At 39.2% G+C, this 25,469-nt stretch overlaps 1 protein-coding gene across 1 annotated transcript in view; it reads left to right on the top strand.

Moving 5' to 3' along the window:
- Positions 1-225: 225 nt before the first annotated feature.
- The window catches only part of DSTN (destrin, actin depolymerizing factor), a 37,379-nt gene continuing 12,135 nt past the window's right edge, over positions 226-25,469 (top strand). The window contains exon 1 of the mRNA XM_019927512.3: positions 226-462. Coding sequence (XP_019783071.1) covers positions 460-462 — 3 coding nt within the window. The 5' untranslated portion in view covers positions 226-459. The remainder of the gene's footprint in view (positions 463-25,469) is intronic.

Genomic DNA, 25,469 nt, shown 5'->3' on the forward strand with positions numbered 1-25,469 from the left:
CGGCGGTGCACACCTGGCCAGGTGGCTACTTCCATGTAAGGGCAACGGCGGCGCAGTGGGCGGGGCGCTACGTGGCCCCGCCCCGGTGAAGGGGCCACCGCCCCTCGCCCGCAGGTGCCAGCTGAAGCTCCGCCCCCTCGTCCGGAGCTGCTGGGGGAGGACCTCGCCCCCGCCCCACAGGCCAGAGCTGGTGAGGGGTGCCCGGTGCCCCTTCTCCGGAAGGCGAGGAAGACCCCGCCCCCGCGGAGTCGGGGTTGGGGGGGGGACTGCCGGGGCGGGGCGTTGCCAGGCCGGCCGGTTGCGTAGCAACGGTGGGCAGCGCGTGACGTGCGCCGCCGCGTCTGGGCCCGAGGCGCCCGCCAGTCCCTGGGAGGTTAGTGGGGCTGCTGTGAGGAGGTCGCTCCGCAGACTTGGTGCTCGCCGGCTCCCTCTCCGCGCTCTGCGGCCGCCGCGGCGAAGATGGTAAGCTGGGGGCCCGGGGCGCCGCGGGGTCGGGGCGGCGGCGGCGCGGGGGGACCCGGGCTTCGGCCGCCGCGGACCCGCTGGGCCCCGCGCCGGGGCGGCTCCTCGGCCGCTGCATTCTCGCCGTCGCCGCCGGCGCGGGGCCTCCCCCTGGCCTCGGTAGCCCAGCCGGGGTCGACCCCCCCGCCCCGGCGACGCCGCCCGGGGTCCGCCCGCGCTCCCGGGTGGGGCCTCTTTGGCGCACGTTTCGCCAAGGCCGGGAGCGGGCGGTCGGCGACTCGGGCGGTTTCGGCCCCTGAGGTCCGTGCGTCTTGAGGAGGGAACGAGGACTTTATTGAGCCACCTGGGGGGCGGGATGGCCACCGAGCGTGACCCCCCACGATTCCGAACCGGGCCTGCGGTCCTTTGCTGCCGCCCCCGGTGGTCCGCGTCCCGTAGCTCCTCGTCCTGCGCGTTCGGCCGGGCGGTGGCCTGTCCGGCCTCCATGTACGGTCACAGATTTTCTTTTACCTGCAAACAGGTTGGCTCTGCCAGTATTTAGCGGGCAGGGGGTGGGCATGATGCTGGGATGCTAACTAAAGCAAATGAAAAAGCTTTTTAAAGTCCATTAAGCTATCCGAGTCGCTAAAAAGTAAACAGATGTTCCGCATATTCTAGGTGTTGGACTGCTTAATTCACGTATTTTCCCCTCTAAACTGTCACTCTCGTTTGCTGTAGAACCGTGCTCTTAAGTGGACGATCAAGTAGGACATTTTGTCGTTTTCTGTAGTCTGCGCATTCTGTTACCATTTTTGGTCAATGATTTGCAGGCAAAGGCTTACCAGACTTTGCTGGAAATATTACACTGTTATTGCATCTGTCTGCCTGGAAACAGTTGGTCCCAGTTTATCTTCCTACACAGTGTTTTCACTGAATGACAATTTGGGTTTTCTTAAGGTATTGCACCTTTCAGGGCTATGCAGACTGGCTCAGTGGTGGAAGAAAATTAGAGATTAACAGTAGTTTCTGGATGACTGAGGATATTTAGTACGAATTTGATGTTGTTCAGTTTTTGGTTCTTCTTTGGTTTGATTTTGTAAGCTACAAAGGAGATCGGCATCTTACAACTTTCTAACTTCTTTAAGATTGTACTACTTTATGCTAAAAGACTTAATCTTAGGGCTTTGAGTTTTCATAAATTTAAGACCATACACTCAGACGAAAGTGCTTTGAATCAGGCTGGAGCCGGCTTTAGTGCCTTCTGATTTGACATAACTTTATTTTCTGTTTGAAAATAGGACCAACCCTTTTTACTTTAGCTAAATGCTTAAACTTTAAAGCTTAACTTTCTTATTTCTATACATTCAAATAAAATGAAGAGTATGTTTAAAATATTTATGGTTCGGAAGGAGGAGGAGAAATAAAAATTAATCAAGATGGGTGATTCCGAGTACGTTTCAAACTTCGGGAGGTCGGAAGAACTTATGAACTACTCTTGTTAGGATGCTTGCAAAGAAAGAGAGTTTAGAATACAGGTGACCATCTTTATTTTATTATTTTAATTGACACAGTTGAGTTACAATGTTGTGTTCATTTCTGCTGTCCCGCAGAGTGCTTCAGTCATACATATATATACATTCTTTTTAAAATATTGTTTTCCAGTATGGTTTATCATAGGATGTTGAATATAGTTTTCTGTGCTATACAGTAGGATCTATATGTAGAAGCTCACATCTGCTAACCCCAACCTTAGTCTGTCCCTCCCCAACCCCCTCCCCCTTGGCAACCACAAGTCTGTTCTCTTTGTCTGTGAGTCTGTGTCTGTTTCGTAGATCAGTTCATTTGTGCAGATGACCATTTTTAAAGCTTACTCTTGTATTTAGCCTTATGAGCACAGAGCTTCTCCCTTCATTCCAGCTATTAGAGAATATTATGAAGATGTATGTTTATTCCCTGATTTTAGCACTTTACCTCTGTATTTGAAACTGTTTAGATCTGTTGGTTGGATACTTGGTTCCAAGTTTCTAAGATTTTTTTTTTTTCAGATTAAATTTTAACTGTTGATGGATTTGTTCTACATTAACAAAATCACTTCCTGGTACTCACCAAGTCTTCTCGAAGCACTTGGGAATAAAGCAATTTGAAACCAACTCAGATCACCCTGAGCACTTTAAGATGAGATTTCATGTTTTTAAAGTCTCACTTTACAGTGCCAAAGAAAAAAAAAAGCCTACCCTCCACAGGAACCACATCTACACTCTCCAAACAAAACTTTGGTGTGCGTGTGTACTGGGTGCGCCAGCTTCCTCATACAAAGATTATTTACCAGCCTACCATGAAATTCCTAGGGTTATCTGCTGAGTAGTTCTTCCTGTTGGTATGGATTGAGACATCACAGGAGACTGGCCTAGCTCCTCTTGTAACCAGTGGCTCTCTGGGAAGTCAGAGTGTAGTCTTGTCCCTGAAACAGTAAAGGTCTGCATGATAATCTAACCCTTAACCTTACCCTAATGAGAACTTGGCTCTAACAAACTGAGCTGTTGGCTCAGACTGAATTACACCTGTATTCTTCCACTTGATGATTAGCAAAAACACTTTTACTTACAGCAATCTAGTGGAAGAGGTTGGGCATGTGTTCCTGTGCCCATTTAACATATTAGAAAACAGTCTGTAAAGGTTTTATTGACTTGTGGCCTTTTCTGACTCCACATCAGGCTTTAAAATAATTTAAAAATTAATTTTGAAACATTTTAAGCAGGAAGGTACACAGAATAATAAGTTCCTTTGTACAAAAAAAGAAAAGGTTAACTTTTTGCCATATTTCAGGTTTTTATGTTACCTTTACAGGTAAATACGCATCTTTTTCCTCATCCCATTCCCTTCTCTCCCCAGAGGTAACCACTCCTGTGTCAAAGACGTAATGTACTGGCCGATTAAGGAGATGATTTTTGCAGGTTATTGCATTTGAGAGAACATTAATTGAAATGAGGAACATCTCAAAAACAAACAAAAAAACAACAAAAAAGGACAGAGACCTGGGGCTGGTAAACTGAGGAGTCTTGAGGAAGCCTGGGGACATGTCTTAATCTGGAAGTAAGCAAGAGCAGGATCCTTCTGTTGCCCTGAACACAAAATGATGGGAGTGAATTTCTTAATCTTCACTGCTTTTCAGGAGCTCAGGGCTCAGGTAAAAGTTCAGCATAGTCACCTGAAACTAACACATTTCATTGATGTTTCCATACTTTCAGTTGTACATGTATGCGTCTGTAATAATATATGTTGCCTTGACGTATTTTAAGATTTTACATAAATGTTATCATGCTTCGTGTATCCTTTTGCAACTTTGAAAAAAAGAACTTGGTGAGGTTTAGTTCTAGTTTGCCTCCCATCAGCTGCTTTCACGAGCCTGTTTCTCTATTTTCACTACTTGGCATTATGAGACTTTGAAAACCAATCGGATAGGTGTGAAATGGTTTCTCATTCTTTTAATTTGCATTTCTCTGATTAGCAGTAGTTGAGTATCTTTTCATTCTTGTTGCAGCTTATGTTTTTACATGCATGAGCTTTCAGTGACCCTGACACTGTGTAAATACTCCCCACGTCTTCATATAAACTCATTTGTGGAGCCATAAAGTAAATCTAACCTTAAAAGAAAATCAGCGAGAATGTGCTTGTCAAAGCCAGACCTGCATAATGAAGACTAATATACCTTGCCTCTGGCACCTGCTTTTCTTTGCCTGCCTCTCAAGCTGCTAAGTAACAGAAGTTCAGTACTCTTAATTCTAGCCACCTGCCCTTGTGAGGCCCTGGTTGTGGTAGAATGCACAGTGATCCAGAGTAGAGTTCCATCTTTGCCACAGGGCGTGGAGATTAACATCCTCTGTTCTATACTTACCCTTTTCCTTCTTTTTCCTCCGTTTTGGGGATTTTTAATTTGGGATTGCGTATTTTTTAATGGGCGGTTGCATCAGAAACACAATTTTCAGAGGGCCAGAAGGAATCCCAGTGCCTTTTCTGAGGGTGTTTTTCTGGGGAATAAAGGCAACAAAGAATTTACAACCGTGATGATTAAGTTTTACTTAATTTAGGCTACCTAGAACTTAACAGGCCTCTACCAGAACTATTTTAATTCTCCAAATGTGAGGCTTTTGGACAAGATGGTCAATATGTCTTTTGCTTTTCCTGGGCACTATATAAAATCTAGGTTATGTGTGGCTTCTAGCCAAAATGTTAAAAACAAACACACATGGGATATACGGGAAAACTGTACTTTCTGCTCAATTTTGCTGTGAACCTACAATGTCTCTACAAAATAAAGGCTATTAAAAAAATAAAACAAATAACCATAATCGTTTTTTGTAAACAGAATTGTTTTAAATCAAAATGGTGTTTATTGTATACAGGAAGATTCTAAACATTTGTGTTTTTGTTTATGTTAATGTAACTTATATTTTCTTTCAGTAATAATTAAGATACTTTGAGCCGAACACCACATTTGAAATTTGAAAAAAAAAATTGAAACTCTTTAAAAACTGTTGTTTTAACATGTACTTTTTTTTTATCTACAGAGTAATGCTCTAGTCTGAATAACTAGGCCTGGTCTCTGTCGTAGTCTTTGCTATTTGCATACCTAAACCACAGAAAATAATAAACCATAAACATGATGCTTGTTATTTAAGCATCTTGAGCTACCTTTCCACATAGCCTAATACTCCTCTCTAGGTTTTCCATGAAAGACATACCCAAAGATTTATATGTAACACTCAGAAATATTTTAATCATTGGTGTTAGAAATGAGTTTTCACTTGGAGTTGTCCTGCTTCTAAAAGCTGTCTCCTGTTCATTTTGCTTGAAATTTTACATTGGGAGAAGCATAGAAAAATAAACATCAGATTGGTTCATCTCAGTAATGCTTTGACAGACTTGTTACTTAATTCATGGAATCTTGGAATTCATGTACAAGGAATCTTCTGTACAAGGGCCCCCATAGAGTTGAGTACATAGTCTTGAGTGATCCTTAACTCTTGTAAGATTGTCTTCTAGTAGCTGACATTGTAATGCTTATGTGCTGTTTACCCTATTTCATGATTTGTTTGCTGTGTTAAAAAATCAATTTTTGGTAGATCTTTTAAAAGTAGCTCATTTCAGGAAAAATGCAGTCAGAATTCTTAAAATTCATATTTTAATCTGTAGTGTGAAATGGTGGAGATTTTGGCTTTATTTTTTTTGACAATGACAAGGGACCGTCAAAGAACTCTTATGCTGTTGCAACAAGGCTTAGGATGAGCACTTGAAAGGTAGAAACTTCAGTGCGTACTGTAGCAGGAAACCTACATTTAAAACTAATTTATCTGTGTGTTTGTGCTTTTGGATCACATTAGAGGAAGACTGTTTACTACTTTCAACATTTTTGCATTACTTTATAGGTTGTTCCTCCTATTTCTACCCATATTTTTCTACCCGTAGAATTTTCTACCCATATTCCTGTCTTGGCTTGTTTTCAGAAGATGGGCAACTTGTAAATTTTTAAATTCTTTCACAAAGCACATTTTTGTTGGTGGTAGTGTTTTTTTTTTTTTTTAAGTAATAGAGCTAAAACTAAAGCATGGGCAGATATAGGTAAAACTTCTCCAGCTGGCTCTGGAGCTATCTTTTAAGTCAGTTATGGAAGCTCTGAAGCTCTGAGGAATTCTCAAATCATTGAGGCCTTGTTTTAAAAACGTTGTAAGTCATCTTTAGACCAATGTTGTCGAATAGAAATAAAATGTGAGTTACATATGTATTTTTAAATTTTCTAGTAGCCCCATTAAAAAGGTAAAAAGAAAAGATGAAATTTGTTTAACCCAATATATCTGAAATATTGTATCAACATTTAATCAATTAAAAAATGAGACATTTTACATTCTTCTCTCATACAAATTGTTTGAAATCCACTGTATATTTTATACTCAGCACAGCTCAATTCAGATGCTCAGTTTTCATTGGAAATATTTGGTATATATTTAGACATAAAATTTATAGTTGAAAAAGCAGAGTCATATACTTAAGTTGCTCCAAGCATACTTAGTTTTCCAGTAATGGAATTGATAATGAATTTAAAAATTTAAGTTAATTAAAGTGAAATAAAATTAAAAATGCAGTTCCTCGGCAGCACTGGCCATGTTTAATGGACTCTCTAAACCACATGTGGTTAGTGGCCACCTTAACGGACCAGCCTCAGACTTTGTGGATTGGCCTGTTTAATGTGTAAGGGGACGTTAGTGTGGGTACCAACACTTTTGTTAATTCTTGGCATGTCTGCATATGACTAACAGTGCTGAGGTAGCCTGTGAATCCCTTTTATGGAACTTATTAAGATGTTTTGTGGGACTAGACTGTTGAGCTCCATTGGCTAGGATTTGTATATTTCAGTACCACAACACCTCTCCAAGTAGGCCCACAACAGATGTTACCAAATGAACACGAATGAGTGAATGAGAGGGCATTCTTCATTATGATGGGGCCGGGTCCCATGGAGATGGATTACTTTAATTTTTATACTTTCTATTCCCACATACCTTTCTTTTAATACAATGGGAATTGAGTTTTAAGTACTGAACTAATTGAATAGTACCTCCCCTTTGTATATTGCGTTATAATTTAGTTCGAGTCTTAACAGTGAAAATCCTTTGAGATAGATAAGGCAGGTATTATTAGAGTAGCACCTTTCAACTAATTCTGACATGCAAAAACTGCTCAGTAATGCCAATTCTCTTTCTTTCTTAAAAATGAAACTGAATGGTATTTGATGCTCATTGAGGCATCCTGAACCATAGAAAAGCACTTGAAAGCTCAACAAATGAAAGAACAAGAAGTAATGCTATCTTAGATAACTTATAAGTATTTGCTGTGTGTCATACATTGTGTTAACTTATCTCACTCAATCCTTCTAGCAACCCAGTGAGGTAGGTATTGTTATCATTACTGTTAAACTATACTGAGAAGTGGTTAAGAGCTTGAGCCCAGAGTCTGGCTGCCTAGGTTTTTTGAATCTTGGCTCTGCCACTTACTGACTGTATAACCTGAGACACATTACTGACTGTTCTGTGCCTCAATTTCATCATTCCTCCAAGTGGGAATGATAATAGTACTTAACCATCACAACATTTTGTCGATGCATATAAGTAAAGCAATGCCTGGCACATAGTAAAGTGCTTATCAGCACTGGCTAAAATAATAATATTAAACAACCTTAGATCCAAGTTTAACAGTCTCTTTTCTTTATATTCTGAGTACACCAGTGTTTACTTCAGTAATTGTAGATAAAATAAAAACGGTGAAGGAGTGCATAAAAACATGTTTCTAATTGTTTATTATTTCTTTAAACTAATTTTATTTTACTTGGAGTCATTATATATGATCAACTTTTTAATTTGACTTTTGAGGTGATTTTGATCCTTGATGTAAAAATATCTTGTCTTCCACTCATAGTTATATTTTTCTTGAAGTAATTAATGGAGAATGAAACACAGTTGTTCATTGCCCTCAAGGTTTAGAATAGCAATCATCTATTCAATAAATATTTGAGAAGTTATTATATGCCAAGAACTGACCCAGGTACTTGGCATACAGTACAGAAAAACAAAGTCCATTCCTTGTAGAAGTTATATTCTAATGGAGGTGGGCAGGTGGGAGGGACAACCAAAAAATTACAAGATCATGTCAGGTAATGGCAACTGGTGTGAAAAAAATAGGGTGATCAATAGGGAGTACTAGAAAAGTTGGCTACCTTGAGGTAGATTCTTAGGGAAGTCCTCTTGGGGTGACATTTGAGCTTAAGACTTGCATGGCAAGAAGGAGCTAGCTAGCCATGTTAAGAGCATTTTAGGTAGAAGGAACTCTGTAAGTAGAAAGGCCTTGAGAAGAGAATGAGCTTGACATGCCAGGGACAAAAAAAGGTTTGTGTAGTTGGAATTCAGTGAAAAGCAGGGAGAAAAGTAGGAAATGGACTGTAGGCAGGAGCTAGAGCTGGGTGAGCCAAGGTGACTGCACCAGGAAGCTGTCGGGTGTCTGGTGGTAGGGAGGTGTTAGGGTGTTAAGTTGTGGAGTGAGATAGGATTTAGATGTACAAATGGGGACAAAACTGATTGACCGTTGCTATTATTCAATCAGTCAGTGGTAGCTTGGATTAGGATTGTTAGTACTGGGATAGTGAGAAGTGATTGGATATTGTATATTTGGGGGAAGAGCTGACCGGACTTACTGATCATTTGGGTGTGTGGCATAGGGGAAAGAAAGACATCAAAGATAATTCCGAAGATTTAGACCTGAGCCACTAGGTAGTTGGTGGTGTCATTGTGCTGGGGTACTATATAAAAGAAGCCAAAATAGTTTGGCAAAAATTGAGGTTCTTGGGGCTTCCCTAGTGGCGCAGTGGTTGAGAGTCCACCTGCCGATGCATGGGACACGGGTTCGTGCCCCGGTCCGGGAAGATCCCACATGCCGCAGAGCGGCTGGGCCCGTGAGCCATGGCTGCTGAGCCTGTGCGTCTGGAGCCTGTGCTCCGCAATGGGAGAGGCCACAACAGTGAGAGGCCCGCGTACCGCAAAAAAAAAAAAAAAAAATTGAGGTTCTTGGAACTTTGAGGAACAACAAATTGATGCAGAAGTATTACAGATCTTTAAAATATCTTCACATCTGATTGTAATAATAATGTATGTTCGTTATATAACATTAAGGAAAATTGAGTTGTAATGACAGCCCTATCCAAAGTGCATTTGGTGCACTTTCTTTCAGGCCACTTTAAACATATGCTCATTCTTTCAATAAATAAGTGTTAGGTACCTTCTGGGAATCAAGTACTGTTGTAGGTTCTAGAGATTCAACAGTGTACAAGACAAAGTCCCTTTTCCTATGGAATATACATTCTCATGGGGGAGACAGGTAAGAAATCAGTAAATAAATAAGATAATTGGAGATTGTAATAAGTACTATAATGGAAATAAGGGAGATAGTGAATATCTGGAGAATGTCAGTGTAGATTTTTCTCAAACAGTTGAGTTCATCTGTAACAGTTTTATGTCCTTTATTTCTCACATCTCAATGTGACAAGGGTGTCAAGCTAATTTAATGGGGAAACGAATAGCGTCTTCAACAAATGATGCTGGGACAGGTGATGTCCACATGAATGAATTTGGATCCCTGCTTCACACTATATACAAAATTTAACTCAAAATGGGTCATAGACCTAAATATAAGAGCTAAAGCTATAAAACTCCTAGAAGAAAACATAGGCATAAATCTTTGTGAACTTGGATTAGGCAGTGTTTTTTGGACAATTTTCGTGGTATTTTTAGGCAGTGACACCAAAAGCACAGGTGCCAAGAGAAAAATAGGTAAATTGGACTTTATTAGAATTGAAAACTTTTTTGCATCAAAGAACACCATTGAGAAAGTGGAAAAGACAACCCAGAGAATGGGAGAAAATATTTGCAAATCATATGTCTGACAAGGAACTTGCAGAATATATGAAGAACTCTTACAACTCAACAATAAAAAGACAACTGAATTATATGGGCAAAGGCTTTGAATAGACATTTTTCTAAAGGAAGATACACAGATGGTCAATAAGCTCATGAAAATATGCTCAAAATCATTAGCCACTAGGAAATGCAGATCAAAACATAGTGAGATCCTATTTCATACCCACTAGGATGGCTGTAAAAAAACTAACATGTTGGCAAGGGCATGGGGAAGTTGGAACCCTCCCACATATGTTGCTGGTGGGAATGTAAAATGGTGCAGCCATTTTGGAAAACGGTTTGACATTTCCTCAAGAAGTTAAACTTAGGCGTTACCATATGACCCAGCAGTTTCACTCCTAGTTATATACCAAGTGAAATGAAAACACATGTCCACATAAAAACTTGTACATGAATGTTCATAGTGTTATTCATAATAGCCTCAAAGTGGAAACAACCCAGATGTCCATCGACTGATGATTGGATAGATAAAATGTAGTATATCTGTACAATGGAGTATTATTTGTCAGTAAAATAAATGATGTACTGATACATGCTATGACATGGATGAACCTTAACACATGTAAAGTGAAAGAAGCCAGTCAGAAAAAGACTGCATGTTGTATGATTCCATTTATATAGCATATCCAGGATTGGCAGATACATAGAGACAGGAAGTAAATTTGTGGTTGGCTAGGTTTGGGGTTGGTAAGAATGGGAAAGAGGAGTGATTGTTCATGAGTACTGGGTTTCTTTTTAAGGTGTTCAGAATGTTCTAAAACTAGACTGTGATGGATGCACAATGCGAATATACTAAAGCCCACTGAATTTACACTTTAAATGGGTCAATTTTATGGTGTGTTAAATATATCTGTAAAAACTATTTAAACTGTAATGGTATTATGCATATACAGTGATGGTATTAAATCATCTTCCTGTTAGATTTTAATCCGTATTGTAAGTAGTGCCCAGTCATCCTTGAGCATAAATCTTTGCCTTCATTGGCATTGTTTGTTCAAAATAGAGTCCTAGGTATGCAGTTACTGAGTCAAAAGTTTGGTGTTTGTGTGTATATATTTCTGATTTTTAAAATTTGCTCATCATAGAAAACTTGGAAAATAGAGGAAACTAGGGAGTAGATAAAGTCACTTATATTCCCACTGTTAGAGATGAAATTTCTTTTTCCTCTATGTATTTTACTGTACATAAAACTTTATATCTAGCTTATTTTTTCACTTAAACCAAATCATAATTATTTCCCCCATGTCATTAAAAGCTTACCATAAACGTAATTTTAACAGCTGTATCACAAGCTATCCTGTGGATATATTATGATTTTCTTAGTAATTCTTCTGTTTTTATTTGGACTGTCTCATTTTTAGTATTATGCAGATTATTTCCCCAGAATAAATTCCTTGAAGTAGGAATACTAGGTTAAAGGGTCAAAGAGTTTAGATTTTTTTAAGGCTCTTGGTGAAAATGGCCAAATTGCTTCCTGAAAGGTAACAGTGAGTAATATCGTTGCCTGTGGTGGAAGATAAATCTGGAAGGGTAGGTTGGTTCAGATAATAAAGGGCCTCTTATGCTGTGTTAATGAATTCGGACTTTTGTGGGTGCTTGGGAATTGGTGAAGATTTTTAATCTTGGGCGTGATAGAAGATTTGAAGAGTAGATGAGAAGGAATAGATTTGAAATACACATTTAAGGAGGAATTTGGTAGGGCTTAGAAACTGAGTGTGACCACGGAACAAAGGTAGATCAGTTAACCAACAGCATCAAGTCTGCTTCCTGTCTTCGGTTCACTGACATGCTAGCTCATCCTCCAGAGAAGCCAAGTTGTTAAGCTAAGACAACATCGTTTACCATTAGCTTATGGTGTGTTCAGTATTATCTTTCTCAAAAGGGACTAGAGTGTTTTTTACATTGTTGCTCTTGAAGTAAAAACTAAAAGTAATGTATATTTTTTCCATTTAGGATAATTTACGTAAAGTAAAATTCACCATTTTTAGTGTAAGTTCTGCAGATTTTGGCCATATACAGTTGTGTAACTACCACCACAATCAAAATATAGAATAGTTCCTTCACTCCAAAAAAGTGCCCATATTAATACCTCCTCCAATCCCCAACAACCACTGATGTTCTTTTTTTAAAAAAATTTTAAATTTAATTTTATTTATTTTTTTATACAGCAGGTTCTTATTAGTCATCAATTTTATACACATCAGTGTATACATGTCAATCCCAATTGCCCAATTCAGCACACACACCCCACCCCCGCCGCTTTCCCCCCTTGGTGTCCATACATTTGTTCTCTACATCTGTGTCTCATTTTCTGCCCTGCAAACCAGTTCATCTGTACCATTTTTCTAGGTTCCACATATATGCGTTAATATACGATATTTGTTTTTCTCTTTCTGACTTACTTCACTCTGTATGACAGTCACCAGATGCACCCACGTCTCTACAAATGACCCAATTTCATTCCTTTTTATTGAGTAATATTCCATTGTGTATATGTACCACATCTTCTTTATCCATTCGTCTGTCGATGGGCATTTAGGTTGCTTCCATGACCTGGCTATTGTAAATAGTGCTGCAATGAACATTGGGGTGCATGTGTCTTTTTGAATTATGGTTTTCTCTGGGTATATGCCCAGTAGTGGGATTGCTGGGTCACATGGTAATTCTATTTTCAGTTTTTTAAGGAGCCTCCATACTGTTCTCCATAGTAGCTGTATCAATTTACATTCCCACCAACAGTGCAAGAGGGTTCCCTTTTCTCCACACCCTCTCTAGCATTTGTTGTTTGTAGATTTTCTGATGATGCCCATTCTAACTGGTGTGAGGTGATACCTCATTGTAGTTCTGATTTGCATTTCTCTAATAATTAGTGATGTTGAGCAGCTTTTCATGTGCTTCTTGGCCATCTGTATGGCTTCTTTGGAGAAATGTCTATTTAGGTCTTCTGCCCATTTTTGGATTGGGTTCTTTGTTTTTTTAATATTGAGCTGCATGAGCTGTTTATATATTTTGGAGATTAATCCTTTGTCTGTTGATTCGTTTGCAAATCTTTTCTCCCATTCTGAAGGTTGTCTTTTTGTCTTGAGTATGGTTTCCTTTGCTGTGCAAAAGCTTTGAAGTTTCATTAGGTCCCATTTGTTTATTTTTGTTTTTATTTCCATTACTCTAGGAGATGGTTCAAAAAAGATCTTGCTGTGATTTATGTCAAAGAGTGTTCTTCCTATGTTTTCCTCTAAGAGTTTTATAGTGTCCGGTCTTACATTTAGGTCTCGAATCCATTTTGAGTTTATTTTTGTGTATGGTGTTACATACGGAGTGTTCTAATTTCATTCTTTTACATGTAGCTGTCCAGTTTTCCCAACACCACTTATTGAAGAGACTGTCTTTTCTCCATTGTGTATCCTTGCCTCCTTTGTCATAGATTAGTTGACCATAGGTGTGTGGGTTTATCTGTGGGCGTTCTATCTTGTTCCATTGATCTATGTTTCTGTTTTTGTGCCAGTACCATATTTTCTTGATTACTGTAGCTTTATAATATAGTCTGAAGTCAGGGAGTCTGATTCCTCCAGCTCCGTTTTTTTCCCTCAAGATTGCTTTGGCTATTTGGGGTCTTTTGTGTGTCCATACAAATTTTAAGGTTTTTTGTTCTAGTTCTGTAAAAAATGCCATTGGTAATTTGATAGGGATTGCATTTAATCTGTAGATTGCTTTGGGTGTATAGTCATTTTCACAGTATTGATTCTTCCAGTCCAAGAACATGGTGTATCTCTCCATCTGTTGGTATCATCTTTAATTTCTTTCATCAGTGTCTTATAGTTTTCTGCATACAGGTCTTTAGTCTCCCTAGGTAGGTTTATTCCTAGGTATTTTATTCTTTTTGTTGCAATGGTGAATGGGATTGTTTCTTTAATTTCTCTTTCAGATTTTTCATCATTAGTGTATAGGAATGCAAGAGAGTTCTGTGTATTAATTTTGTATCCTGCAACTTTACCAAATTCATTGATTAGCTCTAGTAGTTTTCTGATGACATCTTTAGGATTCTGTATGTATAGTGTCATGTCATTTGCAGACAGTGACAGTTTTACTTCTTCTTTTCCAATTTGTATTCTTTTTATTTGTTATTCTTCTCTGATTGCTGTGGCTAGGACTTCCAAAACTATGTTGAATAATAGTGGTGAGAGTGGACATCCTTGTCTTGTTCCTGATCTTAGAGGAAATGCTTTCAGTTTTTCACCATTGAGAATGATGTTTGCTGTGGGTTTGTCATATATGGCCTTTATTATGTTGAGGTAGCTTCCCTCTATGCCCACTTTCTGGAGAGTTTTTATCATAAATGGGTGTTGAATATTGCCAAAAGCTTTTTCTGCCATCTATTGAGATGATCATATGGTTTTTATTCTTCAATTTGTTAATATGGTGTATCACATTGATTGATTTGTGTATATTGAAGAATCCTTGCATCCCTGGGATAAATCCCACTTGATCATGGTGTACGATCCTTTCAGTGTGTTGTTGGATTCGGTTTGCTAGTATTTTGTTGAGGAATTTTGCATCTATATTCATCTGTGATATTGGTCTGTAATTTTCTTTTTTTGTAGTATCTTTGTCTGGTTTTGGTATCAGGGTGATGGTGGCCTCATAGAATGAGTTTGGGTGTGTTCCTTCCTCTGCAATTTTTTGGAAGAGTTTGAGAAGGATGGGTGTTATCTCTTCTCTAAATGTTTGATAGAATTCACCTGTGAAGCCATCTGGTCCTGGACGTTTGTTTGTTGGAAGATTGTTAATCACAGTTTCAATTTCATTACTTGTGATTGGTCTGTTCATATTTTCTATTTCTTCCTGGTTCAGTCTTGGAAGGTTATACCTTTCTAACAATTTGTCCATTTCTTCCAGGTTGTCCACTTTATTGGCATAGAGTTGCTTGTAGTAGTCTCTTAGGATGCTTTGTATTTCTGTGGTGTCTGTTGTAACTTCTCCTGTTTCATTTCTAATTTTATTGATTTCAGTCCTCTCCTCTTTTTCTTGATGAGTCTGGCTAATGGTTTATCAATTTTGTTTATCTTCTCAAAGAACCAGCTTTTCGTTTTATTGATTTTTGCTGTTGTTTTCTTTGTTTCTATTTCGTTTATTTCTGCTCTGATCTTTATGATTTCTTTCCTTCTGCTAACTTTGGGTTTTGTTTGTTCTTCTTTCTCTAATTGCTTTAGGTGTAAATTTAGATTGTTTATTTGAGATTTTTCTTGTTTCTTGAGGTAGGCTTGTATAGCTATAAACTTCCCTCTTAGAACTACTTTTGCTGCATCTCATAGGTTTTGGATCGTCGTGTTTTCATTGTCATTTGTCTCTAGGTATTTTTTGATTTCCTCTTTGATTTCTTCAGTGATCTCTTGGTATTTAGTAACATATTGTTTAGCCTCCATTTGTTTGTGTTTTTTATGTTTTTTTCCCTGTAATTCATATCTAATCTCATAGCGTTGTGGCCAGAAAAGATGCTTGATATGATTTCAGTTTTCTTAAATTTACTGAGGCTTGATTTGTGACCCAAGATGTGATCTATCCTGGAGAATGTTCCGTGTGCACTTGAGAAGGAAGTGTAATCTGCTGTTTTTGGATGGAATGTCCTATAAATATCAATTAAATCTATCTGGTCTATTGTGTCATTTAAAGCTTCTGTTTCCTTATTTATTTTCATTTTGGATGATCTGTCCATTGGTGTAAGTGAGGTGTTAAAAGTCCCCCACTATTATTGTGTTACTGTTGATTTCCTCTTTTATAGCTGTTAGCAGTTGCCTTATGTATTGAGGTGCTCCTGTGTTTGGTGCATATATATTTATAGTTGTTTTACCTCCTTGGATTGATCCCTTGATCATTATGTAGTGTCATTCCTTATCTCTTGTAACATTCTTTTTTTTTTAAGTCTATTTTATCTGATATGAGTATTGCTACTCCAGCTTTCTTTTGATTTCCATTTGCATGGAATATCTTTTTCCAACCCCTCACTTTCAGTCTGAATGTGTCCCTGTGTCTGAAGTGGGTCTCTTGTAGACAGCATATATATGGGTCTTGTTTTTGTATCCATTCAGCAAGTCTGTGTCTTTTGGTTGGAACATTTAATCCATTCACATTTAAGGTAATTATCAGTATGTATGTTCCTATGACCATTTTCTTAATTGTTTTGGGTTTGTTTTTGTACGTCCTTTTCTTCTCTTGTGTTTCCCACTTAGAGAAGTTCCTTTAGCATTTGTTGTGGAGCTGGTTTGGTGGTGCTGAATTCTCTTAGCTTTCGCTTGTCTGTAAAGCTTTTGATTTCTCCATCGAATCTGAATGAGATCCTTGCCAGGTAGAGTAATCTTGGTTGTAGGTTCTTCCCTTTCACCACTTTCAGTGTATCATGCCACTCCCTTCGGGCTTGTAGAGTTTCTGCTGAGAAATCAGCTTTTAACCTTATGGGAGTTCCCTTGTATGTTATTTGTCATTTTTCCCTTGCTGCTTTCAATAAGTTTTCTTTGTCTTTAATGTTTGCCAATTTGATTACTGTGTGCCTCGGCGTGTTTCTCCTTGGGTTTATCCTGTATGGGACTTGCTGCACTTCCTGGACTTGGGTGGCTATTTCCTTTCCCATGTTAGGGAAGTTTTCGACTATAATCTCTTGAAGTATTTTCTCTGGTCCTTTCTCTCTCTCTTCTCCTTCTGTGACCCCTATAATGCGAATGTTGTTGAGTTTAATGTTGTCCTAGAGGTCTCTTAGGCTGTCTTCATTTCTTTTCATTCTTTTTTCTTCATTCTGTTCCGCAGCAGTGAATTCCACCATTCTGTCTTCCAGGCCACTTACCCGTTCTTCTGCCTCAGTTATTCTGCTATTGATTCCTTCTAGTGTAGTTTTCATTTCAGTTATTGCATTGTTCATCTCTGTTTGTTTTTAATTCTTCTAGATCTTTGTTAAACATTTCTTGCATCTACTCAATCTTTGCCTCCATTCTTTTTCCGAGGTCCTGGATCACTTTTTTTTTTTTTTTTCCTGGTACGCTGGCCTCTCACTGCCGTGGCCTCTCCTGTCGCGGAGCACAGGCTCCAGACGCGTAGGCCCAGCGGCCATGGCTCACGGGCCCAGCTGCTCGGCGGCACGCGGGATCCTCCTGGACCGGGGCACGAACCCGCGCCCCCTGCATGGGCAGGTGGACTCCCAACCACTGCGCCACCAGGGAAGCCCCCTGGATCATCTTCACTATCATTATTCTGAATCCTTTTTCTGCAAGGTTGCCTATCTCTATTTCATTTAGTTGTTTTTCTGGGGTTTTATCTTGTTCCTTCATCTGGTACATAGCTCTCTGCCTTTTCATCTTGTCTGTCTTTCTGTGAATGTGGTTTTTGTTCCACAGGCTGCAGGATTGTAGTTCTTCTTGCTTCTGCTGTCTGCCCTCTGGTGGATGAGGCTATCTGAGAGGCTTATGCAAGTTTCCTGATGGGAGGGACTGGTGGTGTGTAGAGCTGACTCACTGATCTGTTCTTTGTCCCTGTAGTTTCTTTCACCTTTGCACGAGTATCATATAAATGGAATTGTGCAGTCATAACCTTTGAGTCTGGGTTCTTTTCACTTAGGATAAGGTATTTGTACATCAGCAGTTTGTTCCTTTTGTTGCAAACAGTATTCCATTCCCCAGTTTAGGAATGTATTCTTTGTTTCCTATCTTAGTGAAAGGTGAGGCAAAATATTGTGGAGATCTTTTTCCCCCTAATATTAATAAGTGCTTGAAACAGTCATTCTCTCCACCTTGGATAAAACCACTAATAGATATATCTTATTATTAAGTAGTGCTTTTTAAATTTTTTCAACTGCAGAATCAAATGGCTATTTAACAGGGGAGGGGATTGCAGAAATTTTGAAATGTGTCAGTTTGTTTTATGGGATATTGACTTCTTAAAGGTCATACTCTTTGCATATTGAATACTGTATACATTAATGTCTCTTATCTAGCATTTATTCTGAAATTAAGTGATGCTTACATATCAGTTTTAGAAATAAAAAGTGTATATTTGTGACCTTTAGAACAGAATATTAAGTAGAAAACTTACGTTGATTAAATAAACATTTATTAAACAGCTTCGGTTCCGGGTAGATGGGGGATTGTGTGTATGTGTTAGGCAGAGGGCATTGATAAAGATACCAAGAGTTGAGGTGATGTCTCATGGTGGTTTTGATTGTTTCCCTGATGATTAGTGATGTTGAGCACCTTTTCACGTACTTCTTGGCCATCTTTATGTCTTTGGAAAAATGTGTATTCAGAGCCTCTGCTCATTTTTTAATTGAATTTTTTTTGTTGTTGCTGAGTTGTATGTGAGTGAGTTCTTTACATATTTTGGATATGTACCTTATCAGATACCTGATTTGCAAACATTTTCTCCCATTCAATAGATTGCCTTTTCATTTTGTTGATGGTTTTCTTTGCTGTGCAGAAGTGTTTTCATTTGATATAGTTCCACTTACTGATTTTTGCTTTTGTTGCTTTTGGTTTTTGGAGTCAGATCCAGAAAAATCATCACCAAGACCTATGTCGAAGAGCTTACCATCTGTGTTTTATTTTAGGAGATTTGCAATTTCATATCTTCCATTCAAGTCTTTAATCCATTTTTTGAGTTAGTTTCCTTATGCTATAAGATAGCGGTCCAGTGTCATTCTTCTGTACGTGGCTGTCCACTTTTCCCAAAACCATTTATTAAAAGAGATTGTCCTTTCCCATTGTACAGTTGACCCTTGAATAGCATGGGTTTGAACTGCACAGGTCCACTTAGAGGTGGATTTTTTCAGTAAATATGTGCTGTAGTACTACACGATCCGTGGTTGGTTGAATCCACCAATGCGGAACCATGGACTTGGAGGGCTGACTATAAAATTATATGCAGATTTTCAGTTGTGCAGAGGGTCAGTACCCCTAACCCCCAAGGTGTTCAAGGGTCAACTTTTTATTCTTGGCTCCTTTGACATAAATTAATTGACCATATATGCATTAGAATGTCAATTATTAAAAAGACAGAAATAACAAGTGTTGGTGAGGATGTGAAGAAAAGGGAACCCTTGTGCACTATTGGGGGGAATGTAAATTGGTTCAGCCATTATGGAAATCAGTATGAAGATTCCTCATACTGATTTTTTAATTTAATTAAAAATTAAAGAACTACCGTATGATCCATCAGCTCCACTTCTGGGTATTTATGCAAAGGAATAAAAGATGTATGCAACCCCTTGTTCATTGCAACATTATTTACAATAGCCAAGGCATAGAAGCAACCTAAGTGTTCATTGATGGTTAAGTGAATAAAGAAAATGTGCACACATATATAAATACATAAATGGAATATTATTTAGCCATAAAAAAGGAGATTTTGCCACTTGCAGCAACATGGATGTAGCTTGAAGGCATTAAGCTAAGTGAAATAAGTCAAACAGAGGAAGACAAATACCTTATGATCTCAATTATATGTGGAATCTAAAGAAAAAAACCCAAACTCATAGATAAAGAGAACAAATTGGTGGTTGCCAGAGGCAGGGTGGTGGGCAAAATGGGTGAAGGTGGTCAAAAGGTACAAACTTCTATTATAAAATAAATAAGTTCTGGGGATGTGATGTACAGCATGGTGACTATAATATTGTAATAGTACTTATTGTATATTTGAAAGTTGCTAAAAGAGTAGATCTTAAAAGTTCTCATCACAAGAAGGAAAATTGTAACGACGTGTGGTGATGGATGCTAACTAGACTTATTATGGTGATCATCTCACAGTGTATACAAATACTGAATCATTATGTTGTACACTTGAAACAACAGGTATGTTGTTGTGACCTAACAATGCTGTGTCAGTTATAGCTCAAAAAAAATGTCTTTCAGTTTCATCATCATCGCAAGTACATTCATGGTTCCATGATGTGATATGCAGTGAGTTGTCCTTATAAAATCAAATGATGTAAAAATTTTCCTTCTTTACAAGTTGTTTTTGTCAGTTATGAGGAATCTAAAAGATAAACATTATAAATATATGCAAACAGTATGTCAGAGGTCTGAAGTTCTGTATTTTTAGGAAAAAGAAAATAATAGCAGGTCTGATCAGGACCAAAATATTCTGTGGAGATCAATAAAAATTGCTTAGAAGTTTTTCGCTGTGTTTCTTTCAGAAAACCCTAAAGTTTTGAGATGTAGTATTTTCCTTGGTGTAAACTGAAGAATTGTACCATGAAGAATGGGGAAAAAATACAACATTTCATAAAAATTTTAAGGGATAATCATTTTTCAAAACCTTATAAAGTAGCTGATATTTCTTAGGTAGAATAGGGTTGGAGAAAAAATGATACTGTTAGTTCTTGCCCTTAAGGAGCACAGTCTAGAGAATGAGACACCCAATAGAAAGTTCATCACAGTCGTTGATGATTCTGTGATGGAAATAATCGTCCTCTGTGTTAGCATATGGTGGTTGAGAGGCCAAGTAAGCATTTCCTTCCCAGAGGGGAGGCCTGAGCTGAGCCCTGAAGGACTTGGCCGGCGGCAGAGGAGGAAGGTGAAGTATCACTAGAGAATGTGGTGTATTCAGGGAATCCCAGAGGTCGTGCATGACTGGAATTACGGGGTGCACGTCAGGGAGAAGTGGGAAAGGAAGCTGGAAAGATAGGGCATAAAGTGCTTGGCATGGATTTTATCCTGAAGGAAATTGGGCACTTGAAAGAAAACAGGAAAGACCTAGGACTTTTTGCCAGTGTGCTTCTATCCCTTGGTTGCTCGGACCCCCTCCCATTTTTCTATCTAGATTTGAGGCGGGTGGGGGGAGAAATGGGGGCTGTTACTTTCTCCGTCAGGTTTATGGAACTCCTTATTGTTCCTGCCCTGCCTTTCTGACTCCCTGCCTCAGCCTCCCAGCAGGTGGGGAACCTGTTACACCTAGTAAGACTGTCTGTAAATAAGATTGCATACAATCGGAGTGAGACAGATGTTTAGCAACTGGGCCTTTATTCTATCTAATCTATTTTGGCTGTTGAGATGATTTTTCTGTAAGTTATTTTTCTTTTGGTGGCGGGTTTTTTTCTGTGGGTGGTGGTTCCTAGAATTTAGGTTATTGAATGAGTTTTTTTCCTTACCAAGTAAGGTGTAACCATAAAATGGTTTTCGTGGAACTCTAAACGTTAACATGCAGCTAGTAGAGAGTTGCTGTTTGGTCTACATAGGCTGTCTCAAGGACATTGTCTGTACTTTGCTGTGAGGTGAATGAAGGACTTCTACAAGTGGAAATTGGCTGTAAATTTAACAGTTTAGTCACCCTGGCTTTGGGGGATGAGCTAGTGTATCAGGGCAGAGGGTTAACTAGGAACATTTTCTGGCTCGCTGCTGGCCTGTGTAGTGACTGCGCAAATGACAGAACGGTGCTTCCCTCGGTGGCGCAGCCCCAGGAGGCAGGCAGATGGCGCTGCTGCCAGCTTCGCAGCCCTGCAGAGGCGCCTCTCGGCTAGTGGAGCAGGGGCTCAATTTAGCTCTTTCTTGGCCCCCTTGGCCAGGCACGGTCTAGAAAACTGTACTCAGCAGCTGTGGACATTTTGGGCTTATCAAGGGATGGAGGATTTGCTGTGTGCTTGCCTGACTGATCTTTACTTACTGGGCAGGGACAGATTTTAAGGCAGAGCCTGTTAGTTCGCCCCACAGCAGGCCCCAGTTTTCATCCTTGTGACCTTTGCTTCACACCTGTAGCTGATAGTTGTGCGGAGGATAATGGTAAGAGGTGGTGTGACTCAATCTTGACTGTTAAAGAAGACCGTTCTCATCCTTTGTGTTCTTCATATCTTTGCTGTTCATCCATTTAATAGTCACGGGAAGAAAGGAGAGAGATACATCAAATGTCAGTATGTTTTTTAAATCTGTAGTTGCGGTCGTCAGAGGACAGGTAGGAATTACTGTTTCAAATACAAATTTTAAGCTGTCTGGTTGTTTTGACTCTTCCAAATTAACACTCAGAATATCCCCGTGCCAAAAAAAGAGTCTATTATAAGTCTCTTATCCCCCCAAGATTGCTTCCTTACCTCCAGAAATAGTCGGCCATAATTATTACAGTAAACTGGAGTTGAAATCCTTGCCCTTGGGGGCATTATTTTACTGCATAGTATAGTAACGGTGGTTCCTGAGGACAGGAGGCATCCATAACGCTAAATAGTATAGTGTTTTTCCAAGGTAGAAAACTACGTAATATGTTTTATAGATTTGTCTACCCAATATATACTATTTTGGTACATATTGAGTTAATTTTATGTGTTATTTTATGTTAAACTATTTAAAATCCTCAGTTGTATTAGCCATATTTCATGTGCTCAGTAGCCGTGTGTGGTAGTGGCTGCCATATTGGACAGTGCAGACAGAGAACATTTGTATCATCACAGAAAGTTCTGTTGTTCAGCACAGCTTCAAGGTCGTGTTGGAGGTGGAGTGTCTTAGCATCATTTGCATATGGCCACCTATTTTCCTGTTTTCAGTATGATAACTAAGCCAGAAAGACATACTGTTTACCCAGAGAATAACCTCTAGTATTCCAGGGAGTGGGGTGGCGGCAGAGTGGAGTTCAGGACGGGATCTAGAGACCTAAATGCTTCTCAAACTAATTTCATTCATTCTTATTTGAACTCTCAGTGGCTTTTTGGTAGGGAGATAAATTAAATGTATGTATTCTGCCTCCCATCTTGACACAGGATCTGTGAGGTTCTTAAATCTTACATGTAAAAATGTCCCTGAAGTACTTGTCACTCTCATTTTATTTGTTGTGTGATCATTATTGCTCAGAGGCACCAGTTGTAGTAGCCAAAAGCCTAAATATTCTGTAGTCAGTAATTTTCTGATTCTCTTGGCCCTTGTGCAAGGCATGGTGTAAATAAAGGATAATTGTGAACCCATTTAAACTCCCCAACTCCTTTGATTAGCAGTTACGGTGGGTGTTTAAGAGTTGGTAGGTTGAGAAAGGACCTAATTAATGCCATTTTTTTCTGCCAGGTGTTTGTAAATTTGAAACTGTATTTGTCTGCTATGCAGTATTCTACTTTCAAATGTTTCAGACGCTCAGCTTAGAAAAATAATTTTTTAAAAATTAATAATTTTCTGAGGCAAAACAATAGCTTTCATTCCTGTTTTCTCCAACGAGGATTGGGTTAAGTGTAGTTGGCATCAGTTATGGAGCCAGCAGGCATCCTACGTGAGTTTGGTAGTATAGACATAGACCACTGTTTCTGAAGTTTTGTTGAAAGGTAGGCTGCTGTAAGCCATCACATTTCGTTTTTGGCCTGGTTCCGTTGTCTACAATAATTGAATCAGAAAACTTGAGCTTCTTTCAAAGATTACCACCCTTACTCTAGAAGTGGAGAGAGTTGATGTTTTAACTTTAAAATACCCAGTGTTTCATAGTCTTTGTAGCTTTTACTTCCCCCTCTGTTTGTGAGTAGTAACTTTATTTAAAGAAGCGTACACTGGGTGAATGTTGAATATAAAGACAGTGCCTCCGTGTACATTATGCATTTAATCTCTGAATCAGTGTTTTACACAAGCTCTGCCAGAGGAGACTCAGGTTTGAGATCCATTATGCTTCAGGTACAAGTTAAAACTGGTAGTCACGTGAGATAAAATAAGTGAAGAATCATTTAACAGCAACTATTTTAACATGGGGGTGGAGTTCTGAAAGCAACTGTTATTCTCCAGTGGTCACTGGTACAGAACAGAGAGAAACTGAAGTCGTGGATAACATATCTTTTTAAGGTAATCACAAGGCTCTTGTAATAGCAATCTATTTTTGCTCTCAAGATTTTCTTTCCCAACAGTGCAGCAGATTTTGGTCCTATTTCAAAGTATCCTTTAATGGTCTTTATTGTTAAAACTTTGCAGTTGAATATAAATAACTCTTTAGAAATAAATTTAAAATTGCAACTGAATTTGGTTTTGCTTTAAAAAATAAACTTTGGATTTCTTGACAGCTGAGCAGTTAAAATGTTAATAATTAACATTTTAGAGAAATACTGAAAACTGAGACTTATGGGAGAGGATCTTTTCTATTAGGTAAAAAACACAGTGAACAAATGATTCTGAATATTAGTGTTACAACTGTTTTTAAGAGATTCATTGAAATGTGATAACAAATCCACAGAATTTAATACTCACAGGAATTCTTAACCATCATGATGGATGAACTGTATTTCAATATAATTGGTTTTTTTTAATGCTGTATCTTTTATTTTGATTGAAATACCATGTTGAGAAAGGACCCATAGGCTTTACCAGGAGTCTGTGGCTCAAAAAATGCTTTGACTTTGGGCCTATTAGTTTTTATAATGTACGCTATCACTACTGCTTCATTATAAAAGTTAAACTTGTAGGCAAAGAAGTAAAATAGCAATGAGCTAAGATTTTAATGTTTCTTGAAATTTTAGAGCAACAGTTTAGTGATTGTCACCTGGGGCTGATTGGAAATGCAGAGTCTCAGACTCTACCCCAGATATTCTGAATCAGAATCTGCAAAATCTGCATTTTAACAGGATCCCCAGGTGATCCTACTGACCTGGTGCATGCCCCTAAGTAAATCAGTTGAAGGAACTCCTTTACTCAGGAGATGTTAAATGACACGCCCGAGGTGACACAGCTGGTTAGTGGGGAAGCTTGGGTGGAGCTGTTGCTCTCATAATTCTGGTGCTTTAATATCAAGTTATCTGCTTTTGGCCTCTAAAAAGTTAATAAACTGTAGTTACTTAAGGAGTAGTTTATCTTTTTTCCATCCCACTAGTCCGTACCCCAGGCTTTCCCGTTCACCCCCCAGAGTCAAAGGTGGAAGAAGAGCCCTGCTGGTGCCCGTGAGACCATGGAGCAGCAGTGGCAGAGGCGCCGGGCTGGAGGAGTGGTGTCCCCTGCCTTCCCAGTCTGCCCTCGCGGTTTTATTTTAGTCCAGCTTTATAAAAATCATTATCAAGAGTCTGGGCACCAGTTGTTTAATCTTCCATATCAAGTGTATTCCAAGTATATACTAAGTAAAGCAAGGTCTAACAAATTCAAGCATATTTTATTCATTACAATTGAATCTAATGTACATGTTGCCTCGTGCATGTTTTAAATTACTTTCAAGGGCAAAAGTTAGTATTACAGTGTTAGTAGTCGTAAAGAAATCGTACTTGTTTAACATCGAAGCCCCTAAAGCCACCGCAGTAGGAAGATGAGAGAAAATGAGCATTTGGTGATATCAGTCAGCCTCCTGGTCACTGACCTGAACACTTGATTCTGTCTGCTTCCTCGCTGTCTTCCCTTCCCAGCCAGCGGCTGTGGAGCACAGGGGATGTCCTCACCACCTCCTCCTTGTACTGTGCCTGCCACGCTGGTGGAGGCCTCATGGCCCCGGCCTTGCTGACCGCAGTGGCCTTTAGGTTGTCTCCTTGCCCCAGTCTCCTCCTGTCCTGGCTCTCTCATGCATGGCTTCGTGTATTTTCCAAAAAATACCCAGTGCCTCCAGACT

This window comes from Tursiops truncatus, chromosome 15, assembly GCF_011762595.2.
Source record: "Tursiops truncatus isolate mTurTru1 chromosome 15, mTurTru1.mat.Y, whole genome shotgun sequence".
NCBI lineage: Eukaryota > Metazoa > Chordata > Mammalia > Artiodactyla > Delphinidae > Tursiops > Tursiops truncatus.